General features: G+C 47.4%; 1 protein-coding gene across 1 annotated transcript in view; it reads left to right on the forward strand.

Annotated features, from left to right (window-relative positions):
- Positions 1-27,107, forward strand: part of CLOCK (clock circadian regulator) — a 1,177,342-nt gene that overhangs the window by 1,042,762 nt on the left and 107,473 nt on the right. The window contains exon 20 of the mRNA XM_086962635.1: positions 3,820-4,022. Coding sequence (XP_086818761.1) covers positions 3,820-4,022 — 203 coding nt within the window. The remainder of the gene's footprint in view (positions 1-3,819; positions 4,023-27,107) is intronic.

Below are 27,107 nucleotides of genomic sequence, written 5' to 3' on the forward strand. Positions count from 1 at the left end.
CTAGTTTTCTTCGATCATATCCTCTTTGACTTAGGCGTTCAATGATATCCAGGGATTTTTTTCATCATATCCCTTATGTGCTCTTCTATTCTCATGATGGAATATTAGTGATTGTGTGATGAGGATGGCAACTAGAGGCATGAAGAATAGAATTAGCAGCTGTTGGTTTTTTGTGAATTTTGGTTTGTAATTTGTTTTGTTGAATGTAAAGAGGGAGATCTAAAAATGCAATTTCTTTTGTTGAAATGGTGTATGTGATTTCTATACCCCACTTGTTCGGGGTTAGACTGTAAATGAATTGTTTGAGAAGGGCTTCAGAACCTTGCCATATAAGTAATATATTGTCAATATACCGGCCCCAGAGAGCTCTGTTTCTGGAGAGGCATTCTGAGTGGTCATTCCATAGCCATTAGCGTTCCACCTCTCTCATCAGAAGGCAGGCATAGGGTTGGATAAATTTAGCCCCCATGGCCGTACCCTGAAGTTGTAGGTAGAACTCCCCATTGAAAAGGAAGTAGTTGTTTTCAAGGATCATACATTTCTGCCCAAGTAATGCACTGATCTTGTTTGTAGACATTTTCTTATTGCTGGAAGCCCATCTGGATGTTTAATTGATGTATAGAGGCTGACCACGTCTATGGTTAAGAGAAAATCTGGTTGCCATGTGATATTTTGAAGTTTCTGTAGGACAGCCTTTGTATCTCTAATGATGGATGGTAATCCTTCATGAAAGGTTTTAATTCAGCATCGATGAAGGGTCCCAGAATTGAGCAGATGGAGTCTATCCCAGCAATGATTGGTCTGCCTTTAAGGGTCGTGCCAGGTTTGTGGACGTTTGGAACAGGTAAAGGGTAGGAGTCTCTGGATTTTCTATGAAAAGTAGCTGTTTCTCTTCCAATGTGAGTAATGTCTAAACCTGCCAGGTGTTCAGCAGAAGGCATAGTTTCCCTTGTATCTCCTTTGTTGGATTGTAATTAAGTTTCTTGTAACAAGTACCATCATCCAGTAGTCGATTGGCTTCCTTGAGGTAGTCTATTGTCTTTGGGAGGACTACATTGACTCCTTTGTCAGCTTCCTTGGTGATTATACCAGGGTCATTCTGTTGCCCAGTAAGTGACTGTTGTTCTTTTTTGGTGATGTTGGACAGTACGTGCTTTTGTTTTGACAAATAATTTTGATATTCATTATCCAAATCCATGCTTCCTTCTGAAAAAAAGATATCAATTGAGTTGCCAGATGGTAGAGCTTGTATGAAGTATGATTTTGTTCTAAGAGGTGTAGGCTTAGAATGGAAAATGTATATTCCCAGTTCTTGGGCAGTTGTGGACAGTGACTCCAGTCCCTACAAAGTGTCCTCTGTGGACAGGTTTGTGAATCGGTGAATAGTCTTGAGGTCCTGTCCATTAAGGTCACTGGTTTTTGGTAAGTTTCTGCTTGATCTTATCTGCAGTGTTTTTTCAGCGAAGAATGAGTGCAGTTTCATCTTGTGAATTTAAATAAGTCGACTTTGGTCTGTACTAGGTCCCAGCATGTTATTGGACAGATGAACAGGCCCTTGTTCAAGATTAGATAGTGGGTCTTTCGTAATGTTGTGTTTGAGAGGTTGATCACTAGTTCATTGGTATTCGTGACTAGTTGGTTGTCCGAGATTGTGTATTGATGAGTTATTTTCTCCTGGCTCTTGTTTGTACTCCTATAGACCTTATTTTTGAGGATTGTATTTGGTGGTCCGATCCTATTGTCTTGAGCATTGCCCAGACGATATCTGCGTACTTCCTCGTGAAAATGTACAGTGAGTCTAGAGCTGCTCATGGCCTCTGTATCTCCTACAGATTTGGCTTCTGAAGAGGGGGTTGTTTCAGTTGATCTACTTGGTTGTGTGGGCCGGACTGGAGTAGTAACATTGTCATATTTTTTAGCAAATGTATGTACACAGCCCAATTGATAGTCCGTTAGGTCCCGTCTAAATTTTTTGTTCTTCCTTTGGATAATGTCCTCTTTGAAGTCATCAAGAACTTTATTTAATATCTCATAATTTTTCATGGTAGTGTCTCCCCAGTTCGCAGATTCAATTCCTTTAGTTAAAGAATCTACTTCAGTTTTATATTTCTCAAATTCATCTTGAGCTATGTCTATTTAATTGATGTAGGATATTATTAGAAGCTGTTCTTAAATTGTCCTCCCACTGCTGTAGTCTTTCAGGAGATGTTGTTTCTATTAGGGGAAAAATAAGAATCCTTAAACCTCTTGGGATGAGATTGTGTTCCAGGTATTTTTTTAGTGAGGCTCCTTCCCACCATTTTGCTGTTACTTTTTTAACAGCTTTCTTCAATGCTTGAAAAATACTTTTAGCTGAATGAACATTAGTAATATTTGGTTGTCGTGAGGTGCCATCACCGGATGTGAAGTAGTGTGGCTCACTGGTTAGAGGCGGCAGACCCGAGAGCAGAGGATGGCCCGGGACCAGGGTTCGATTCCCGGCGCGGCAGGTTTCTGGACCAGGGTCAGCGGACTCGATAATTCTCTCGCCTCGGTGCCCACTCTGATCAGCGATCACACTCGGCAACTCTGGGCATTAGCTTGCCTCATCTTCACTAACGGCCCCACCAGACCGCCGGGGATGCCTGGTCTCACCCTGGAGATACCCATTAAGGGACCATCTCTCAGGGAAGCCAGGAAGGGTTTCGCAGCGGTCGAAGCGCCTTGGGACCCTACGGGTAAGTAGTGCGCTATATAAATGCCAATACATTTACATTACATTTACATTTACATGTATCAAAAATCTTATTTAATCTAGTATTTCTGCTTTCTCTGCGGTTGTCATAATTAGCCATATCTTTTCGATGAAAATCTTGAAAGTTCCGTTATAAAAGATATCATCTGATGGCACTGAGCCTTGTTTTACTTGGCTGGTTTGTACATCACAATGATATCTCATTTATTAGTTCTTGAATAGAGTATCTTTGGCACTCCAGGTAAAATAATTTATTATATAGAAAGTTCTAGGTAAGAAATAAGGTCCAGAGATCCTTCTCGTGGATGGTGTTTACAATTTGTTAAAAGTAAGGGGAGGAGGTTAACTCACGGTGCTGGACCTTACTGACCTATTATTGTAGGATTCGGGAAACAGATGAGTACGTGCTCCTCCTTAGTTAATGTTAAAGTTCTTTTGATCAAGAAACTGCAAAATTCCAATTTGAAGTTTTTAGTTTTTTTAAATGTTTTAATTTTTTGCTTTTAATCTTCATCTTTATATCATGATTTATAAATGATTGTACCCCAGAGTGTTACAGATATAGTTTTTTAGATGTTACAGCAGCCAAAATGTATTTCTCCCTTTGGCAGTCAGTTGGACCAGGGCTTTCTCAGGCTGCAATAAGTATATTTAACATCATAAGTTTAAATACATTTAATAAACCATTATAGTCAACATCGAGTACTATGTGTCCGTAGTGCAAAATGTTTTATTATTTTTTCAACAAAGTTCTAAATCTAAACAAACCGAAAAGTCAAAAGGGCTAGTTTAGAAACATAAAAATTTCGAGTGGAAGAATAAGGACAGAATCTCACTGTGCTAGCAAAAATAATTAAGTTCAAAGTGCAGTCTAATATATGTGTTACCTGATAGTCACTGCATGCAGTAACCGACTTTACATTTCCTGTGATCTAGGTGCTCCTTACGCACATAAATGTATTGCAAAACCTGGCCTGCCAAAAAACACGTTATCCGTTGATGAAAGAATGCAGATCAGACACTTGTCTTTCAATGTGTATACTTGGGACGTTTTTTTAATGTCTTTTTTTTTTATTCTTTTGCAGAGTCAACAAAGTGCTGTCAGTAGGCACAGTCAGCAATCTTCAGTACCAAGCCAGGCTCAGGGCACACTTTCAGGCACACTGTATAACACTATGTTGATTTCTCAGCCCACAACGAGTAATATGGTCCAAATTCCGTCCAGCATGCCGCAGAACAATAACCAGAGTGCGTCTGTTTCCACCTTTACCCAGGACAGGCAAATAAGGTACACAGACAAAGCTGTTGTTAACTTTTTTGCTGATCATTGTTCACTTTTTGAGCAATATCATCCCAAAAATGTAAATGAAGAGCGACTTAGCATTATTTCATTCTAGTCAGAAAGTGTCTTTATTTTATTATGTTTTTAAGAAAATAGCATGGGCTCATGTAAAGGTTTTCAAACTGTTTTTCCCACCTACAGTTTCATTTGTTGGGTCTGGCTTGGTCGCACAACCGTATGCAAGATGTATTATGTCCAATTCTTTAAAATATACAGACTGGTTTTTGGCTCCTCCCAGAGGGATATATACCCTCTCCCCACATTCTGGGGTATCATCGCGCCTCTTATGGTGTGCTTGCATTGTCATGCAGGAGGGACTATTTTACATCTCATAAGTACACTGAATCGTCACATGTTAAATTCTTTGTCTCGTAGATTCATTATATACAAAAAAGCAATAGTTTGTGTGTACTTTTTTTGTCAACTTTTAGATGTTTTTGGCCTTGTCAAGGTTAGTCTGTGGGTCAGTGGGACACCACATACCCGTTCATCCTCAGGTTTAGACCACTAGGGAAGTACTAACTAAGCAGATGTTGGTGATATTGATTTATGACCTTCGTTGGCCCTGGGATTCTGTAACCTGTAAACCATATGAGTATTTGGTCACAGCATGGGAATGTAACATTAACAAGGTCATTTTAGGAAGCTGCTGAGGTTGCAACAAGATGGTACAGCAAGCCCTTTATACAGTTTTTTTCTGCTTATTGTTCATTGTGTACGTTAATTCCAATTACAAAGCAGGCATATGTGCAGTAGCATGCTTCCAAAGAATATTCATTCAACTAAATAATATTTGAAAAGCACGAAACACCCATTGCCTAAATAGGTTTGAGTTGTCCATGGTGACAGTCTGTTGTCAAAATCTCTCCACTGGTTGTTCGAAAACGAACCATACTTTGCATTGTAAAGGTACTATGTGAAGATGGCAAAAGAATGCAGAGTGTGTTCTGAAGCACCAAAGAGCTTGGTGAAGAAGTGACTAAAAGAAAAACAAGCATTTGCAATGCAATAGGTCTCGCATTTGCGAGAGATTAAGGTATTGGCATTGTAAATGACAATGCCTTTTATTTATCTGTTTTGTTTATTAACACATAAATAAAATGCATTGTCATTTACAATGCCAATAGTTCTAACTTTTGTATAGGCGAGACCTCGACCGCCACAGGCTGCTTGGAACGGGACGTGGTGCTTGGAAAGTGAAAGCGCACATGGCGTGCTGAAAGTTGCAGGAATGCATGTCATACCTGCAGTAGGAGAAACGCATTAAAGAAAATAGCGCTTACAGACTAAATAAGACATATTGTGTAACAACTGAAGTAAAAGGGCCAGTCCTCATAGGACGGTACAAATGAAGAAAAGGGGTTACAAAGTAGGGACTAACAAGCCTATTAACGAATCGGAAACTAGCATTTACAGGGGCAATGACACAAGTCAATGAAAAATATGGATATGAAATACTCAAATGCTCAAATACTCAAATGCAACATGCCTCGCAGAGCAGCGCATGCGCTGCCCAGGCTCGACCTAAAAAAAATTCTGTACATATGGAAAGCTGTGAAAGGTTCCATGGCACAGAGGACTTTCTGATCACAAATGCACCTAGTCAGTGTCAATGAGGAACCTTACCATACTAAATTCTTGATTTCATAAAGAGCCATTGTGTCAATAGGATTGTGAATAAAGCATAAAGCCTGGCAGAAGGGGTTTGGTCTCCGGAGGCGGACAGGTTCTTTTTTTTAAAACATTTTTTTATTAAACCTTTGTTATGCAGCATGTAAATACAATTACGGGCCTACAACCAACCTGGCCGGCCTCGAAATCTGTTTGTAGCAATTACGGCCATCAAGAATTACCTCAGTATTCCACCTCACATCATATTGCATACAATACAAAAAGCACTTCAGCTGGACGCGCCCACCGAGGTAAAGGATCAGTGAAGGTTCATTTTAAATTATATAATGAGAAGGATCATATGGCATACAATCAAGCTAAGGGCATAGGGTGGGCAATGCACACATCAGGATGTCAGCAGAGCTAGTAACCGCTGTCGACTTGTCGGTGCTACAGTACACATATCGGAATGAAGGAATAAGCAATCACAGTTCGCACCAGTCATCGCCCACCCCATGAACGCAAGACCACCTTAAGAAAATACCAATATACCAAAACACAGATACGACAAGAGGCGTAATACTTAACCTCCATAATGACCCAAGAGAAAGGGAAGGAATAAGAGGACGAAGAAAGATAAGTGAGTGAAGGAAAAAAGGACCCATAGAAACTAAAAAAAACAAGCATTGGAAATGCAATAGGTCTCGCATTAGAAAAGTTTGAGATATTGGTCTTGTAAATGACAAATATTTTATTTATTTGTTGGTTTTTAAAATAGCTAAATTGATAACTTTGTCATTTACAATGCCAATAGTTATAACTTTCGCGAATGTGACACGTATAGCATTAGGAATGCAACATGTTTTGTATTTACGTGACTTAGATGTCAGCTCTGGTCGTTAGGCCACATCTCTAGAGAGCAGGAGAGTGCAGCAGGGGAGAGAAGCACAGCAATGCAATAGGTCTCGCATTAGGAAAGTTTGAGCAATTGGTATTGTAAAGGACACATTTTTTATTTATGTGCTTGTTTTGAAAATAGCGAAATTAATAGCTTTGTTATTTACAATGCCAATAGTTTTATTTTTCGCAAATGTGACACCTATTGTAACACAATATGTGTTGTAACGGTGAGGGTGAGGGGTGTGAGGGTGAGGGGTGTGAGGGTGAGGGGGTGAGGGTGTGTGAGGGTGAGTAGGTGTGTGAGTGTGTGAGGGTGAGGGGGTGTGAGGGTGTGTGGGGGTGTGAGGGTGTGTGGGGGTTTGAGGGGGGTGTGGGTGTGCGAGGGTGAGGGTGAAAGGGGGTGGTGAGGGTGAGAGGGGGTGTGAGGGTGAGAGGGGGTGAGAGGGTGAGGGGGGGTGTGAGGGTGAGAGGGGGTGTGAGGGTGAGAGGGGGTGTGAGGGTGTCAGGGTGTGTGTGGGGGTGAGAGGGTGTGTGGGGGTGAGAGGGTGTGTGGGGGTGAGAGGGTGTGAGGGTGCTTTGTTTAGTTTTAACTATTCAGTCACGGATCATTAAAGCAGATTTAGACCACATTTTATACTGCTTTCACCTTACATTTACAGTTTTAAGTATTTATGAATCTGAGGCGAAAATACCAGCTTTGTGTGATTTTCTTCATTTTCGTACCAGACTGCATATTAAAAAAAAACCGGCAATGCCAATTAAAAAAAGGCCAGGTGGCAAACATAGCCAGATCAAGAGTTGTGACCTCTGGGACCCTTTATTTCAACTAGCTCGCCTAGCGAAAATTTTGTGATTCTAGTTTCAGCTGTTTGTTATGATATGAGCATTAAAAAACTATTTATCAATAAAGTATCTACACATGAGCCCAATTGAAAGCACCACACTGCATATGGATACCAAAACAGATTTAAAAAAAAAAAACTAATTTGCAGTGAAGGTGGGATACAATTCTCATTTTACTCATCAGAAATAAAACGGGTGGAGAGGCTGATCCACCTAATCCTCCCCACCAACTGCTTTACTAGTATCAGAAAAGGAGTGAGAACAGAACAGATATTAGATTTTGAGTGACAAGTTCTTGGACTAGCGGAGATTATGCACAGTTGAAGTAAATCAGATGTGATTAGAATGTCGATTTTACCACTATTCAATTTTTTTATAGATACATATTCTGCACTTCCATGTTTTTTGCACACTATTTTTTTAAACAAAATATTGGGGTAAATTTTCCTGCATTTATCTGGGCCAATAAAGCACCATGGTTGGCACTTAACATACTGTATAGACCAACAACGGGAGGGGGTTTACCCTTGCCAGATGTGAAACATTATAATTTTGCACATTCATACTCTCTTCTTCAAAACGTCATTCAAAATTCAATTATTTTATAAGCCCGATGCTTGAGGAATATGAAATCAAGGATTTCTTGCGCTTGACTAAATCCCAAAATACGTTAGATACAAACCCTGCATTCTTAAAGGATAATTATGACTGTTACTGAGGAATGTAAACCAGTTGCGAAACCACTGATAAGTAAACCGGCATGAGCACCGCAAGTAAAATGTTGCAACAAGTTCCATTGCAGATCATAATGTACCAAATGTGCTGATATAAAGTTTGCTATATGATGCAAGACCCAAAAAGATGGGGGAGCGGGGGGGGGGGGGGGAGGAGATACTGGACTGTTGCTGAACAAAAACCACAACCCAACATTAAACCGTACATCGGTGTGACATACACATGCACAAACAACTACCTAAAACAGGCTTAGTGACCATAAATGTCTGATAAAACAACTAACAGTTGTGGAAACTCGGCGAAGCAATCGTGTGCATTCTCTGTAATGGGGGCCCGATCTCCTGTCCTATCCGAAGAGTAGGAATCAGAGATGCATGTTTTCTGCAGCTGATGGAAATTAAAATTATGCGTCCCCACCCAAAAAAAAACCACAAGAACAGTTTTACAGCACCCAAAGAAAACATGTGAAAAAAGCGTCGCTGCATGTTAATGTATGGCGACATTTCGTATCGACCCACCTCGATCAAAGATTGCTGTCAGGTGAGAAATCGTGACTACCAAGCATTATGTGGCTGGTGGAGTGAGGTACTTCGTCTTTATATGCGCTGATGCGTAGATGGACCTGTTGCCGTTCGTAGTCCGTGTCCGAGTCTTTCAGTATAATGTACTAGGGGCCTCCCTCCACATCAATACTTCATCTCCCAGCTACCTCTTCTCTATTTTACGTCACTATCTAGCTCACGTGCACGTATACACACTGGCTTACAGGACCACAAAAAAGCCCCACGACCTATAGACATGATACACAACTAGTATCTTCTTTAGTGCATATCGAAATAATGGACACATAAGTAGTGTAAACATGTTGCCAATTCATATAGGATGTCACGCAAATAAAGAATTCTTGTAGTACATTGCAAATATAACCAGAGTACTTACGTTATTAAAGTATACGTTCTTTCCTCAATTACCACCTAATGTGCGAGAAACTCTGGCGCTTATATTAACCCATTTCCCCATCAATTTTAAATCTGTTTCCGCTTTCTGTGCAGGAGTAGGCTCCCTAGCACCTTTAGTGATGTCTGCGCAATATAACAAGAGTTACCAGTGTCCGGAGTGTTAATGCGGGAGGTGGGCAGGCAGGCCTTTGTGGCCCCTGGGGTGCAGGTGTGCGGAATGGCAATAGTAGGGCAAGGGCTGTGCCCCTCCGGAGGAGAGACCTTAAAAAGAGACCACCAGAAGCACAGGTGGAGAAACCGAGGGGGCAGGGAGAGAACAGACGAGTGGAGGGAGGGAAGGGGTGTGCGGTGAGAGAAAGGGGAGAGCGGATAACTCGGAGGTAAGGGACAGAGAGAAGTAGAGAACGGAAAAAATCGATAAAGGGGAGAAAGAAAGGAGTGAGACATATAGTGAAGAGAGTGAGGCGGGGGAAAGGAGGAAACACGGGGAATCGAGAGGGAAAGAAGAGATGGCGAGGCAGAGGGAAGGGGAGAGAATGAGGTGAAGTAAGAGGGATAGGGAGAGACAAAAGGAAGACAGACTGCAACAAACAAGACGGAGGGCATTGCTGTGGGGAGGGGGGGAGGAGAAGTGCGACACGGCCGCAGCAGGGGGCGGAGCGGGGAGAGAAATGTAATTGACACGGCCGGCCGGTCGTGAAACTGAAAGCATGGCCGGCCGGCCGTGAAAGCCTTTGATGCGGCAGGGGGAAATGCGAGACGGCGGGAAGGGGGCGGAGCGGGTAAACAAAGACGGACGTGCACGCGCTTTTAAGCTCAATGCGCATGCGCATTGAGCTTAAAAGTCACGGGCACTGCAAGGAATCGCCACGATTCCTTGCAAGTTAGATAAAGAGTCGATGAGCCCCCATAGTCTCGCTTGCTCGATGCGCATGCGCATCGACAGGCGAGACCTAAAAAGGGACAAGAAAGCAAAAAGAAAAAGAGGAAGGACCCCTCCCCCCCCCACCCTGCACCCCTGCAAAGGCTATGGCTTACCCCCCCCTAGCAGCCTGCCTGTCGCCCCATAAAGAATACCCAAAATATAGTTACAGGAAAGGGAGAAGAAACCCTTTAGGCTGAAGTATCCCAAAGTGTTACTCAAGAGAGAGAAAGAGAGAGGAAGGAACAAAAAGGCAGTAGAAATGAAAACACCCCCGGACAAGAACCCCCCAATCCCCCCACCCTGCACCCCTTCAGATGGCTACAGCCTAAACCTGTCGCCCCCCAAAAAAAAAAGAAACCTCTCCCAAAGGTAGGAAAATCCCCCCCGCCCAGCCCGAAGGCCAGCAAGGAAAGAATGCGGAGGAGGGGCATTCTGTGTGTCCCCCCCCGGTCCCCTCTCCCCCCCCCCCCCCCCGCGATTGTACCAAAAGCAGAGCCAGTTCGTGGAAGATATACACAGAGTAGTATACAGACAAATCGTAGGAGTCCTGGTCACCAGCGTGAGCCCCGTAACAAACACAGTTCTGCCAGCCAGCCATCAGATATCAGTCCCGGTTCAGCAAACAGTTTTCAACCCTGTCCCCGTCTATCCGGCCCTTCCTTGTGCGTAAGCTGAGCAAGCAGTATTTGATAACATACATTAAAGCCTGGTCTTACGGCAAAACAAAGTCGCTCCAACCCCCATTTAGTGTCAAACAATCGAGAACCAACCTGTCCTGCTAGGCTCGAGCCATATCGTTGGTGTCACTTCACAGCTCCTGCGGCCAATGTGTGGGCTACAAAGTATCAAGGAAAGAAGCACTGCTACGGTTCGTGGCAATCGCGACGGACGGGGTTTCTGAGGAGCTGTCCAGTGGTAGTCGTTCGTCCGGGGAGCAGGACACGGCCAAGTAGAGTCGTCCGCACCACACCTCGGGTCAGTCGGTATCTCGGGAGAAGACGGGACACTCCTCGCTGGGGAAGGTGCAACGCCAGCATCATGCCACCGCAGGCAGCGCAATTCTCTTTGTCCCAAGGAGGAGGAAATGGCGTCTACCCTCTTCTCCAAAGCCCAGGCGCCGCCAATGAGAGCCACGCGAAGGGAACCCAGTGCCGCCATGAGATCGTTGAAGTCGGGCTCCTTTCCAGATGCGTGTGGGGCAACACCACAATCCACAACACTCTTCCTCCAAGGCGGGGGTACCTGATGTAGGGCACCTTCCCCCGGCATAGCTAACCTGGCGCTGTTCAGCCCCGTGATGATCCGGTATGGGTCAATGAAATAATAACGTGGAACGGCCCGATATGGCCCGGAACAGTCAGTGCCAGGGACAGTGGGCTGCACAACTGGCGGTGCAGGTCGGAGCCCCTGCTGTAGATAACAGGGTCCCGTATCTCAATGTAGGCTGTCCACAAGTCCCGGTAGGGAATCGAAACAATGGCCTCACTCGACAACAAAGAAGGGCAGGGCGATCACAGCTGTCCCCAAAGCCGCGGCGCCGTGCGGCTCACAATGTCATCCCTCGATGCGGGCTGGACGAATGCCCTATGAGGTGACCGTGCAGAGTCTCAATTAAGGCCGATTACTCCTGCCACCCGCTCACGGCCGAGATGGTCCAGCTGGTGGCCGGCCTCGCTGCGCCCTCGGGACCCCGGACTCTCCTCCAAAGGCCGGAGAGGCCGAGGGGAGAGTTCTGCATTTCTACCGCAGGTCGGGATCACCGGAGCATATCGCCGGTGTCCCCTGCACTTCATCTCCACGAATCTGCGGCGTCCGCTCAGGATGGGTATCAGGATGTCTGCGTGCTGGGAGAGGGCACCCGGAGCCGGGAGCCTAAGCAGCCGCTGCGATCGCCATCTTGGCGGACAGATTCTCAACTAGAGTGACCAGATACATAAGGCCTGATAGAGGTTTTGCCGGCCGCATTAGCTATATAAGATTACTACCTATGTCTGTTCCAGGACTTTAAGATATAAGTCCTGTAGGTTTTCATCTATAATCTGTTACAGCCTGATGATGCCAAAAAAGCATATGAATCTAAGCAGATTAGTAAATTGGCGTTCTTCAGGAATTCTCAGTGGCTTAATCTCGGTTTTTTCTCATTATTCAAGTTATGGTGGATAGATTCCTGAAAGGCAACGTGACAGTCAGGCTTTGAGGACATCCCTCGACACGAAAATGTTAGCTCCTCAAGATCCAGGTACTCAAGCAAAATGAGTGTAAAGGCGGGGGGGCGACATCCTTGTTTTCTCCATGAACAGCAAGTGACCTTTCCTTGAGGGAATTCAAATGTGATCCTACTCAAGAGATGGAGCGGACTGAGAATCACTGGGTGTGGCCAGTTTAGAGCAAGCAGGATTACAGAGCACCACAGACTATCTTTTCACAAATGACCCCACCAAGTCCAGCATCAAGCCATTTCTGATGGGTTCCAGACACCTGCTTATCCAGGAGAATAACTAATGAAAACTCTGTTCAAATGAGTGGCAAAGGCATGTAGGGCAGGATGGCACAGAGTAGAGGACTTCTTAAAGCATTTTCTAATTGCATGTAAGTTGTGAGGATTCCTCGGGCTGTATGATCTGGTGTGGCTGTCCTCAGCACTATGGAAGACGGCTACATCAAGGAGTGTTGAAAAGCAGATTTCCAATACTTTATCACATGAAGAGGCTTTTAGCCGCAAGGAAATTGCATTCAGCTTCAAGACATTTATGTGCCAATCTGACTTGTCTCACAAGGTACTGCTGGTGTGTTCCCAACAATGTACTTTAGAATCGAACTGTGGTGAGCGTGAACTGTGGAAGGGTCAGGCATAATGGTAATTCAATTATAAGTTGTGGGCCAGGGTCCACCACAGTAAGTTTGGAGACAGTAATTGCTGGACTTGGATGAGCTGTGAATAGGATTCTAGCCGCCTGTGTATATAATGCCATCAGATTATGCTGTAGAATAAACGTGGGGTGCTTGGCTTGAGGTACTATCACTGTGAAGGACACCTGTTGTCCCAGAAGCCTCTAGAACCACCATGAACTACGGCCATGTAGGCCAAGAAGCAGGATTTTGAGAATAATGGCGCCAGTACTGTACACATGAATGATATTGTCCCCTCTTGACCGTTCCGTGATTCCTTGAGGGCAATATTTGGACACCTGCACATTCGTTACGTTTCTGCTGAGTGTCAAAAGTGTTTGTAACTTCTCCACATTGGATTGAGAGAAATTGTGTAAATCTACTATGATGTTTTACATTTAATCTGGCTTTTCCAACTTAACGTTTTCGAGCAAGAGACACGGTGGCATGAATCACTGTACAGTTAAGATTCCTGAAAGGCAACGTGACAGTCAGGTTTTGAAGACATACCTAGACACTAAAATGTTAGCTCCTCAAGACCCAGGTACTCAATTAAAACGGGTGCAAAGGCAGAGGGGGGGGCAACATCCTCGTTTTCTCCATGAACAGCAAGTGACCTTTCCTTGAGGGAATGCAAATGTGATCCTTCTCAAGAGATTGAGCTGACTGTGAATCACTGGGTGTGGCCAGTTTGGAGCAAGCAGGATCCCAGAGCTCCAAATACTATTTTTTTCACAAATGACCCATCAAATCCAGCATCAAACCATTCCTGATGGGTTCCAAACCCCTGCTTAACCTGGAGAATAACTAGTGAAAACTCTGTTCAGGTGACTAGCAAAGGCATGTAGGGCAGGATCGCACAGAATAGAGGACTTCCTAAAGCATTTTCTACTTGCATGGTAAGTTGTAAGGATTCCTAGGGCTGTATGCTCTGGTGTGGCTGTCCTAAGCACTATGGAAGACTGCTACATCAAGGAGTGTTGAAAAGCAGATTTCCAATTCTTTATCACATGGAGAGGCTTTTAGCCGCAAGGAAATTGCATTCAGCTTCAAGACATTTATGTGCCCATCTGACTTGTCTCACAAGGTACTGCTGGTGTGTTCCCAACAATGTACTTTAGAATCGTACTGTGGTGAGCGTGAACTGTGGAAGGGTCAGGCATAATGGTAATTCAATCATAAGGTGTGGGCCAGGGTCCACCACAGTAAGTTTGGAGACAGTAATTGCTGGACTTGGATGAGCTGTGAATAGGATTCCAGCCGCCTGTGTTTTTAATGCCATCAGATTGTGCTGTAGAGGACACGTGGGGTGCTTGGCTTGAGGTACTATCACTGTTAAGGACACCTGTTGTCCCAGAAGCCCCTAGAACCACCATGAACTACGGCCATGTAGGTCAAGAAGCAGGATTTTGAGAATAATGGCGCCAGTACTGTACACATGAATGATATTGCCCCCTCATGAACGTTCCGTGATTCCCTGAGGGCAAGGTTTGGACACCTGCGCATTAGTTAGGTTTTTGCTCTCGGGAATCTTTTCGATTTCCTTCACTACATAAACTTAAAGAGGGTGGTAAAGGAAATCGATAGTCTGTTTAATAGATGGGGAAATCTCCCACTGACCATCTATGGGAAAACTAATTTAGTAAAGATGGTTATCCTCCCCAAGTTGTCCTATCTCTTTTCTTCAATCCCATTAACATTTTCGAGTAAAAGTCTGACGAAAGTACAGAGTAAGATCAGCAGTTTTATTTGGGGTAATAAAGGGGTGCGCCTTGCGTGGAAAAACTCAGACGCAGATTGAAAAAGGGAGGGTTAGCACTCCCAGATGTAAGGCTATACACAGAAGCTTTCCAGTTTAAAAGCATACGGATGCTGCTAGTGAAACCAGGGGAGTCAACTTGGGGGAGGTTGTTGGGTGAAATGGTGCAGGTGGAAGGGGGAGGAGACGGTGAGGCCTTTCTGTATAAATTTGGATCACCAAGGTTCTTCAAGAGGGTGCGACTGAAGATCATAAGGGCATCTCTAGAGCTATGGTGCAGGCTCAGGCGCAGTTGGGGCATTGGATACTACTCTGAACACGCTCCTGTATGGGATGCACCAGGAATCCCGGACTGCCTGCAGGATAGCTTGGCATTACCGATAAAGAGGGCAGGTATCAGAAACTGGTCTGAATTATTGGACTCCGGGGGGAAATATCCTTGGGAGTACCTGAGGGCAAAGATTGGCCCGGGACTCTCAAGATTTAAGTACATACAGTTAACATCTTGGTATGAGGCAGAAAAGGGGGAAATCAGCGGAAACAGAGAGATCGAAGATATGTTGCAGGGGACACGCCCATTGAATAAGGAAATCTCTATGTGGTACAACAGTTTGTTGGAGGCCGAGGATCAGGAGACACCTGCTTCTGCTGCAGTGTGGACGGAAACCATATTTGGGCCCTCAGCAGACTCTTTGTATATATCCTCATTAAAGACCTTATATAGATCTGTCAAACCTGCCTGTTCTTCGTCATCAATAGACTTTACTACACCCCTGCAAAAATAGCAAAGTTTGCCCCAGATCCCATCCCCAAATGCCCTAGATGTGCTGCACCTCTTGCAAATGACCTATATATCTTCTATGAGTGCTTAACCCTGGCAAGATTTTGGACCGAGGTGGGCGACAATCTAAGGTACATCTTAAACACTAACATAGAGTTAAATATGCAACTGGTATTTTTTGGAGATGATGGTCGCCTCAGTCAGACTCTCTCGCAGAAAGATAAGGGTCTATTATTGTACTTGATATTGTTGGCCAGAAGGGAAGTGTGTAAGAGGTGGAAAGACCCCTTACCCCCGCATAGGGAGGATTGGCTCAAAGTGGCATTCTCTATGGCTCGTTTAGAGTACGATGGTGTGGAGGATAAGATCTCGAATATTTGGCACCCCCTCGTGAGCTGGGGTAAGAATCTAAGATTATGGTAACATCATTTGTCTTATGATTACACCAGGGTCCCTCACAAAATAAGGGGACTGGTCGGACGACCCAAGCGAGTGCGGTAAGCCGTTGGGGAGACAGATATCGAAGGCGGCTTCATAAGACCCGCAGAGGCTTGCAAGGTGAGATGAGGACCAAAAAAAAAAAAACAATTAGTTAGGTTTTTGCTGAGTGTCAACATTTTTTATAACTTCGCCACATTGGATTGAGAGAAATTGTGTAAATCTACTATGATGATTTTACATCAGTTTTGGCTTTTCAGCTCTACGTTTTCTAGCAAGAACCATGCCATTTGAAAGTAAAAATTGCCTTTTAAGTTTTGCTTTGCTTCTTGCTGTTTGTAGTAATAGCTAGTTGAACTTTGGGATACCAACGTGCTGTGTTTTGACTTTGATACCAATAAACATACCAGGGGAATGTGTATTTAATTGTTTTGCAGGCCAGAGGCACGCACGTGATGGGTTGCCATTGACTGCTCTAGGCCCTCCTAAAGCGACACTTGCCCTGTATTCTTTGGAGAACTCCAACAGAGCATATTGTCTTCATAGCAGAAGGTCTATAGGAGAAGACACCGGCAGTCATTCAACGAATGACAGCAACCCAAACACGGTGGCATGAATCACTGTACAGTTACCCCCACAACATTTACCAAACCAATTGTGCATTCAGCGTTGTCAAGGCAGATCCTGTAATCCATTAGTGCAGCATGTGCGCTATCGTGACGAAAACAGCTCTCAGGCAGGGCACCTCGCTGGTATGAAGAGGGACTTTTACTAAATAATCATTCTGCAATTATTCCTTTAAAAGCATGTCTAAACCACTCTAGGAGTGCAAGACTCGTAAACTCTCACATTGCAGGCACGTTAAACTATGAGTTTGCGGCTGCTCTTACTTTTTAGCAAGCATTGCTATGTTTTAAATGTGAATGTTCTGATTTTCAAGAAGTTCAGCGACCCGCCGCACAGCCTGGTTTAACGTCTCCCAATTATTTTCTGTGTTATGGCCATAAATGCATTCATCTGGTAAATGCCGAATCTAATAAGCCTCTTAAAATATCTAAATTAAAATGTGTGAGGAATGGTTTCACGTATTTTTGACACATGTAGCTTGCCAAGTACTGAATACAAAAGTGTGCAGCAAATAAACAAGGAATGGGCAAGTACGAACAATAATACTATTACACATGTCTGTAGAGAGCCACCCGGGCTCTCCCCTACTTTGTTGCACCTTACATGCATCCACACACCCCTCGGGCGGGCTCGACCCAAGGGGATAAATAAACAGCTAAAGACCGCTCGTAGTCTTGCAGCCAACATACAACCACAAGTGTGACGCACCTTCTTTCAGGGTGCTGCTGCGGCCTTCCTCACGTGGCCCCGCCGCGCTACATTGGCGACGAAGCCGGTCGGGATCCACGCGTGCCCGCCTCCGGGTCACCGTTTGGCAGGGCGACACCAGAGCCCATCCGTGACACTCCGCTGCTGGCAACGTCGTCGTCTGCCCACATCACCTCACGTCGCGGGGGATGGCCTGGGCTTATATCCATGCCGTGAAGCGGCTCCAGCTGAAGAGGACAAGTGCTGCAGTGCAATCCTGGCCGCTACCCTCTGCACCTGCCCATACGTCTCCTCTGAGACAAGGGAGCGTGTTCAGCCGGCGGAGTGCGAGGCGGCTGACGCCCTGATGGTGAGTGCGGCGCCCGAGATCCAAAGCCCCCAGCTGTGGCGGCTCGCAGTATCGCAGCCCCTCCCCCGCGGAGTCAAGCATCGGCTGGAGTCGGCCCGGGACGTCGCCCTCGAGGCCTCTACCTCTCCAGCCAGCACCGCCCCAGGCCCAGGATACCCTGCATAGGCTTGAACACATGCGGCTAGCCTCAGGACCCCTCAAGGCACGGCTGCCCTGCGTACTTCCTAAGAGGAAAATAAGGTAATCAAAGGAATTTAGACATGGCGAAAAGGGTGAGAGGGAGGAAGTAGAACAAAGATGACACACACAGAGAAGCGCAGCAGAGGCAGCGGGCTTTCGCCTTCCTCATTCAGACCCCCCACCAGCAGCACACAAAAGGGGCGTCCGTGACCAGAGCACCACAAGGAGGCAGAGCCATTGTGCCCACACCGACAAGCCCAATAGTCGGCATCAGCTAACTACATGTAGCCACACACCAGTGCGCACGCTCCTCACAGGCCCCCCTGCGCCTATACTGCGCCATCACTCCTGAAGATAGACGCCATTAGTGTCCAGGCCCCGAACGACGCAGCTGCTCAGCAAGCCGGAGGAAACAATCCAGCCAGGGATTCTAACCTACTACTCCCATGACACAGCCATCCGGCTGTCGCCACACTGCCACAGTTCAGTGAGACGGTGGACCCCGCCACAGCCGCCCCAAGATGGAAGGCATGGGTTGATCGCTCAATCATTATTTCAAGGGCACCAGGGAAACCGATGGCACGGTGAAGAGATCGCTCCTCATCTACTGTGGGGGATCGTAGATCTACGACCTCTTCGAGGCACTCCCCAACACGGGTGAAGATGACGACTACGAGGCTGCGTTCGCCGCCCTCAATAGGCACTCCAACCCTCCACTCAACCCCAACTTTGAAAAATACAAGTTTAAACGGGTATCGCAGTCAGACACGGAGTCAGTCAACATATTTTACGCACGGCTACGCCGGCTGGCCAGCACCTGCCCCTTCCGGGATCAGAGGGAAGAGATACAGGACCAGATAATCCTGGGATGTCGCTCCAAACTTCTGCAGAAGCTGATCATTCGTCAACCTGGAATCTCGCTGGACCAGATCCTTCTGTTGGCTCGGTCACACAAACTGTCAGACATTCGGGCAGCGGGAATGTAGACTGCCCCACAGACACCCGTCTTTGCACCACATGCGCCCAGGCACATGTCCATCAAGTAGGAGAAGGTCGAAGCGATCCAACGGCGCCCAAATTCGACACGCCAAGCACCACGAATGCAGCCAGGAGGGCAATGTGGCTACTGTTGAGAGGAACACCTAGCTACAACCGCCTGTGGGGTGAAAGGGAAAAAGTGCGCCCGTTGTGGCAAGATCAATCACTTTGCTAAAGTGTGCTGCAGTAATCGATCAAGGCAAGCCACATCAAGGCCAAAAGGCATGTCGCAACGCCTTCGCCAGGTCTCCATCGACGACTCGCCAACGACTAGCGAGGCCAAACAGCAGGAACACTGCCTGGCACTCGAGGAGGACGACGACTACGAAGTGTTTGTGATGTCATACGTCAGCAGGACCGAAAATCGCCGAAGCCGCCACCCACGTGCTCCATTTCAGTGGAAGGGACAGCTGTCCAGGCCTCTGTCAATGTGATGGATTCGGAGCAATATGATGGTCTATCACCACGACCCCCGCTCGCACCATCGAAGGCTCGGATCTACACATACGGAGGAACGGATCGTCTTCCCCTCCGAGGAGTCATTCATGCCAGAATTGTCAGTGGAAAGCACACTACGGAGACCAGGTTCCACATCACGGAAGGGAGGAAAGGCAGGCTGTTCAGCTGCCACACAGCCGAAGACCTAGGGCTAGTCTTCTTCGCCCACCAAATCCATGACTTCCTTGCTGAAGCGATTCTGAAGGAGTTGACAGCGCTGTTCACAGGACTGGGTAAACTAAAAGGGAAAAGGTTTAAACTTCATATTGACCCTACAGTGAGACCGGTCGCCCTAAGGCATAGAAGAGCGCCATTCAATCTCCGCCCGCAGGTAGAGGAGAAGCTGAAAAAGATTGAGAACCTTGACGTGATCGAGAAAATCTCCAGCCCCACCCCGTGGGAGTCCCCGTTGGTCGTCGCTCCTAAACCCAAGCAGCCCAGAGCCATCTGGCTCTGTGTGATATGCGGTTACCCAAAGTGGCGGTCAAGAGGGAGCGCCACATTACACCCACCATGGGCGATATCGTGGCTGACCTGAACGGGGCCAAGTGGTTCTCGAAACTAGATATAAATGCGGGATACCACCTGCTGGAACTTGAACCGGAGAGTAGATACATCACTACCTTCTCTACGCACGTTGGCCTCCGGAGGTACAAGAGGCTCAGCTTTGGGGTGTCATCGGCCGGCGAAGTCTTCGAAAATGCCATCAGGGAAGCACTGTCAGGGCTGCAGGGCGTGATTAACCTCTGTGATGACATCCTGATGTTTTAGGACACCCTAGAAGATCACCACGCTCACCTCCGGGCTGCCCTGAAGAGACCGGAGGACAGCGGGCTGACTTTTCACAAGGCAAAGTGTCTGTTCTACCAAGAGTCTATCGACTTTGTTGGGTACACGTTCACAAGAGAAGGACTACAAGTAGACCCCAAGAAAGCCGCAGCCATCCGGGGAGCCAGCACCCCGAAGAACCCCACGGAGGTGAGAAGTTTTCTCGGCATGGCCACATACTGTGGAAGATTTATTCCAAACCTTGCTGCCCTGCCGCCCACTTGGGGCTCTCGCACGCCATGACCACAAGTGGGAGTGGACCGTAGCCACCAATGCTGCTTTTCACAACATCAAGGCAGCCCTGCTGGACAAGACAGTAATGGCCAACTTTCATCCAGGGAGGCGCACTGAATTGATCGTAGATGCCAGCCCAGTCGGCCTCAGAGCAGTCCTTCTTCAAGAGCATAGTACAGAAGCTTGGAGACAGATGACATACGCCAGCAAAGCACTCACTGACACTGAAACAAGATATGCCCAAATCGAGAGGGAGGCCCTAGCGATAAAATGGGCGTGTCAGCACTTTCACGTGCATCTGTGTGGCCAGGAATTCGTAGTAGTGACAGACCAGAAGCCCCTGCTCCCGCTTTTTGCAGGTTCGTCCAGGCTAGCACCTCCAAGGATAGAGCGATGGGCGGTGCAGCTGCAGGCCTACAACTTCAAGATCATTTTCCGTCCTGGAGCTCACAACCCGCCACACTATCTCTCACGCCACCCAGATTCTACGCTGGCTCAGGAATCTTCGGTGGATGCATCTCAGTCCGAACCTTTTGTGAAGATGGTATTGCAAGGAGCGTGCCCCACCGCCATGGCCCTTGAAGAAATCGGCTGCGCCACCATCGAAGACGAAACACTGTCCAGAGTAAAGACGGCGTTGTGGACAAAGGGTGGACGCACTTCATGGACGGAGCCCGGACTCTCAGGGCGGAAGTTAGCCACGCTCGCCAACAGATCTGGCAAGTGCGTCATGAGCTCAGTGTGAGAGAACAGGGGGTCATTCTGCGAGGACACGAGATCGTAGTCCCGGAAATGCTGCAGAGTCGTGTACTCAGGCTGGCGCATGTTGGGCACCAGGGACTGGCCAAGACAAAGGCCCGGTTGAGGAGCAAAGTCTCGTTCCCGGCAATGGATTCCATGGTGGAGGAAATGGTGAGGAAGTGCCATGCCTGCACTATCACAGGAGGCGATACTACGCCGGTGATCACTGAAGAACCCAGTACCAGCCCGTGGACCAACGTTAGTCTAGATATGAGCCGGAAGAGTGGACTGTGGTAAGCGTCCAAGGGACCATGGTCACTGCTCAACGTGGCCAGTAATCGGTCACGAGGAACGTGTCTCATTTCAAAAGGATTGACAGTAAAGATTCGTGCCAAGAAGAGACCAAAGATCCTGAAGACACTCCAAGTCTCACCCCGCCTGGCTCGCCAGTGTTGCTGAGTCCTTCACCAGGGAACTCGCGAGGAGATCAGGAAGAGGCTAGTGCCGGAACCGATCGGCGCAATCAAGATGTAACAACAGAGTCAACACACAGCTTGGCAGCTGGCGTAGGGGTTAGTGCCAGCTCCCGGAGCCAGAGGTATGGTCTCCGGCCGAACCCTGCGCCGAACCAAAGACTGAAGGACTTTGTGTGTACTTTCCCCTGAGCATGAAGTGCCCAAGTCTTCTTCACTAAAAGAAAGGAGAGATGTAGACAACCACCCGGGCTCTCCCCTACTTTGTTGCACCTTACATGAATCCACACACCCCTCGAGCGGGCTCAACCCGAGGGGATAAATAAACAGCTAAAGACCGCTCGCGGTCTTGCAGCCAACATACAACTACGTACCAATGACGATGTGCCCCACTTTAACCGCTAAACTGTAACTCCTCCGCTAAAACTCTAACACGAAGGGGAAGTGAAACGAAACCGAAACGATCAAGTAGGCGGCCATTTTAAGTTGGGAGAACGCTGTGCACTCGCGCAACCACGAGCTCACGAACAAAGTGAATGCTCGAAGGAGTGAGGATACTCTAAGATCTGGCCCTGTAACGAAGTAACAAGTCCCGAACAGAGGCTCCAACACAGGAAGAAGTAAGGAGACCTGGCCCAACAGATCAGAAACAGAATCAGTGGGCACAATAACACCCCAGAGGCGGCCATCTTAGGAAGGGGAGGCGAGTGTGTGCCACACCCAACTACAAGGACACTAAGAGGCGAGGCCGAGGGGGAGCACAGACACTAACAAGCGCAAGGCGAGGTAGCCATAACCAAGACCAAGACCAAGATCGAACGAGGCCAAAACAAGCGCGTGTGGGAGCGCACAACGCAACCGGAGCAGGGCAAGCAAGACGTAGTAGACTCTGTTCGAATACAGCCAACATGAACAAGCACTAATCAAGGAGAACCACCTGGGAAGCTCAAACTCGCTGCAAGCACCGGAAAGCTGCCAAAAAAGTGAGCGCGACAGCCAGCACAGACAATAAGGTGCCAACGCTGGCAGCGCATAACGGAAGCATAGCGAGGGGAAGCAAGGCAAGGTAAAGGGGCTCAGACCACACGCAGCGAAACTCGGCCAGGTACAGGCCAAGGAGGATCGCCTGAGAAGCGCAAACCAGCAAACTAGTTACAAGCGCCACAAGTCACAACCAGAGGCAGAGCAGGCGCACAGGAAGAACGAGCAGGGGCGGCAGGTAGGAAGCGGGCAAACCGTACTAGACAGACAGCCGCCACCGCACCCCTCCTTGAAGTGTGAAGTGTAAAACGTACAGGCCACTGCAGCGACCACGAACATAAACGCCAAACAAACACAGACTCACAAGAACGCCCTGGCGTCCAGCAAGACTAGGACAAGGACAATAAGGTGACCGAGCAGGTTCAGACTTGAGAACACCTCAGAGCGCAAGATCACCGCGGACCCGTGTAGCAGTAGAACACACGAATACCTAGCGAGAAGAGGCTTTGATAAAATGGCAGGCAGAGACGACAAAGTATCCAGTGACAACAAAAAACTCAGGAAGGAAATGGCAAAGTCACCAACAAAGCTGAAGAATAACACCACCAACGAGGCAGCAATGGACATACTCCTAAAGAAGATCACTGAGGCTAATGACCTAGCAAAAGCCACAAAAAACTCCATTGACAATGGTCAATTAGAACTCACAGCCATACGAGCCGACCAGAACAAAATGTCCAGTAGAGTAGATGAAGCGGAGAAAAGAATAAGCACAACCAGAACAAACAGGGACATGCAAGATGTTGCTAAAGCAACCAGTGACCTACAAAGAATGCTAGCAGTGCAGGAGGATAGAAACAGGAAGGGCAACATCAGGCTCCTGGGAGTGCCAGAGGACGAGGAGGCAACCGCAGGCTCATGCGCTGTACTACTCAAAGACCTAATCTCCAAGCTGACAGGCCTAAAATTCGACAGGTCTTTCGAGATAGACAAGGCGTACAGAGTTCCAGCAATGAAACAATCGCAAAGGAATGGGCCGAGACCAATTATCTGCAAGCCAATGAGAGCGTATCACACAGAGGCCATTGTTGCCTTCGCGAGGAAAGGCCAGACAGTGAAGTGGAAGGGACACAGGATAATAATAACACAAGACTTCTCTAAAACAACGGTAGAGACAAGGAAAGGCTTCCTAGCGCTCAGAGAAAGACTCAAAAAAGCAAACATAACCTTCAGCTTTGCGGGCCTGCAAAAATGCGTATCACTGACAGGAGAGGCACAAGGATCTTTGAGGAGCCGGCAGAACTTCGGAGATACCTGCAAGGACCAGAACCGGAAGAAAAGGAAGCACAAAGCCCAGGAGCAGCGAAAAGAAGAGCGTCATCAGACGGCTCGGAAGGAAGCGCAGAAGGAGGACACTGACCGATAGAGACATAGACTACCTCAAGACAACAAAGCCACCTCAAGAACCTCTACCTCATGGCGCAACTAAAGAACAAGAGACTTACAGAACCACAACTCTCAGGGGAAACGTAACCAACGTTGATCAAATCGTATATCCGTTGCTAACGAAAAAACCTGATACACATGGAAGGGCAGGGAAAAAAATGACTCAGGGAGACGGAGGGAGGACCGTTGCTGTTGCACGTGTACAGTATGATGACAGGGGGAGAGGGGATGGGGAGGGAGCCGAAGGGGCGGAAAACCGGGCAGTACGAACAGGGGCGATCTTGTGGACATACTTTTTTCTTTCTACCTATACTCTATCCCACTTCCTATCTACACCCCAAGGGGGAGGGACAAACAAGGGACCACACCAAGAACCACGCCAGAGGAGGGGGCAAGATGCAGAGCACGCCACATGGGTTAGCGCAAGAGTTAGCGAAAGACACAAACCACCATGACCGCGACTAATCGCATCCAAACTGCCTCAGACATTAAGATAGTATCCCTCAATGTCAAGGGTCTCAACCACCCCATAAAGCGCCGGAAAACACTTGACTACTTAGCCAAACTCAAAGGAGACATATACGTCCTCCAGGAAACTAGGGTCTCTGAGGAGGATGCAAAACGCCTCAAGGCAAGGTGAATAAGCGAGATAGCCTGCTCACCCGCGGTGAATAAGAAAGGGGGGGTTATAACCATCATCAGCAAAAAAGCCAAACTCATAATACAAGAACACCAAGCTGACACAAAAGGAAGAATGCTGATCACATGCCTGAAAAGAGGGGAGGAGGTAATCCACGTAGCCAACATATACGACCCGAACTCACTGGACAGGGATTTCTGGGATGGAGTGGAGAACAAACTCGCCAATGTCCCTCAGGGAGAACTACTGATCCTAGCGGGAGATATGAACCAGACCATCGACAATGCCATAGATAGGCACCCACACAGGTTGAGCCATGCACCACAAGAACAGAACATACTAAAAAACATATGTGCAAAATTAGGAATGTCCGACCCATGGAGACTACAACACCCGAACGCCAGAGAGTACACCTTCTATTCACATCCACACAACTCATACAGCAGAATCTACTACATCTTCATGTCCTCCACTCACACACACCTCATTGATCTGACAGAGAACGGCCCAATAACAATCTCAGACCATGCACTCATAACCCTCTCGATCAGCCGGAGACACAATGAGAAGCTGAGTCGCAGCTGGCGGCTCAACAGTGACATCCTAGAGAGCCCAGCCAACATAGCGGAGGTGGAAGAAGCAATCAGAGAATACCTATCCTTCAATGACACAGCAGAGACAGACAAAGCAACCCTATGGGAAGCGCTGAAGGCCACAATAAGAGGGAAGCTCCTAAGCATAAAAGCCAGAATGAACAGAAACAGAAACAAAAAAATAACAGAGTTAGAGAGCCAGATAATGAAACTGGAAAAGAGCCACTGCGAGAATCTCATAGACAGGAACACACTCACTGAACTCAGGAAAAAGAAGTACGAGCTCAACAAAACCTTGAGCGAAAGAGCAGGCACATGGATCAATAAGTACAAGTCCATAAACCTGTGCTCAGCAAACAAGGCAGGGAAGGCACTAGCAGGATACCTGAAAGCAAAGCAAAGGCAACATTCCATTGCAGCAATAACGGACAGGGCAAATAGGACGCACACAGCCAACAAACAAATCCTGGAGGTCTTCAAGGACTTCTATAAGGAGCTCTACACAACCGACAAAACACTAGCTACAGACGGAGGCGCAAGCCTGCTAGACAAAATTGACCTCCCCAAACTCACTGGTGAACAAAAGAGACTCACTAGAAGAGACTATAACCGAAGCAGAAGTGGGAATGGCGATCAACTCCCTAAAACCAAACAAGGTGCCGGGCCCAGACGGGTACACGGCCGCCTTTTACAAACAATTCCAGAACCTACTTAAGGGGACCATGGTCAAAGTCTTCAGACTATGCGCTCAGAGGGGCAGTATGACCGACTCGATGGCGGAGGCGAACATCATTGTCATCCCCAAAGAAGGGAAGGATCCACAGTTCCCACAGAACTATCGCCCGATTTCACTAATTAATGTGGATTGTAAAATCTACGCCAAAGTAATGGCAGCGAGACTAAACACCTACCTGCCCCACCTCATACACAAATCACAAGTAGGCTATCTCAAAAACAGACTCTCCCAAGACAACACAATACTATTATGCCACCTCATACACCGCACGGCCAAAAGCCAGGACAAGGCGGTGATGATCGCGCTTGACGCGGAAAAGGCCTTCGATAGAGTTTCCTGGCCCTTCCTTGACCTATGCATGAGCAAATTCGGACTAGGCGCCAAAAATCGCAATGGTAATGTCACTCTACAACAACCCCAGAGCACGGGTAGTTGTCAATGGAACCACATCTGCGGTGTTCACCCTGGAGAGGGGAACAAGACAGGGTTGCCCACTCTCCCCTGGCCTGTTCCTACTCGCGCTGGAACCGCTCCTATGCATGATCAGGAGCAACCCACTGATAACAGGCGTGCGGGTCAGAGACAACACGTTCAAAGTGGCAGCGTACGCCGATGACATCTTAATCACAACAAACAACCCAGACGCCTCAATTGCTGCACTGATGCAAACAATCGAGGAATACGCGCAGGTCTCAGGCTACCGATTAAATAGAGAAAAATCCGAATGCAAACCCATGAACTGCCACACAACAAGGACAGTCCTGGGCGCTTCGGGGCTAGCCTGGCAAACGAAACCCCTAAAATACCTGGGACTCCTTTTCGGGAGAGACCTAAGGTCAACCTTGGACCACAACGAAGAGGCAATTCTTAAGAAAATCGTGAACAAACTAGAGTCCTGGAGCCCGAAATTCATCAGCTGGTGGGGGCGAGTCGAAACCATCAAGATGATGATCACTCCCATGCTAAACTATTTGCTCAGCATGCTACCACTAACCCTAACCGAAGAATTCCACAAAAAACTAGACAATCAACACATTCCTGTGGAGCGGGGAAAAAGCTAGAATCAGCCTCTCAAAACTGAGACTGCGGAAAGAGCTGGGGGGACTAAACATGACTAAC

Source organism: Lissotriton vulgaris, chromosome 3_1 (genome assembly GCF_964263255.1).
Source record: "Lissotriton vulgaris chromosome 3_1, aLisVul1.2, whole genome shotgun sequence".
Classification (NCBI taxonomy): domain Eukaryota; kingdom Metazoa; phylum Chordata; class Amphibia; order Caudata; family Salamandridae; genus Lissotriton; species Lissotriton vulgaris.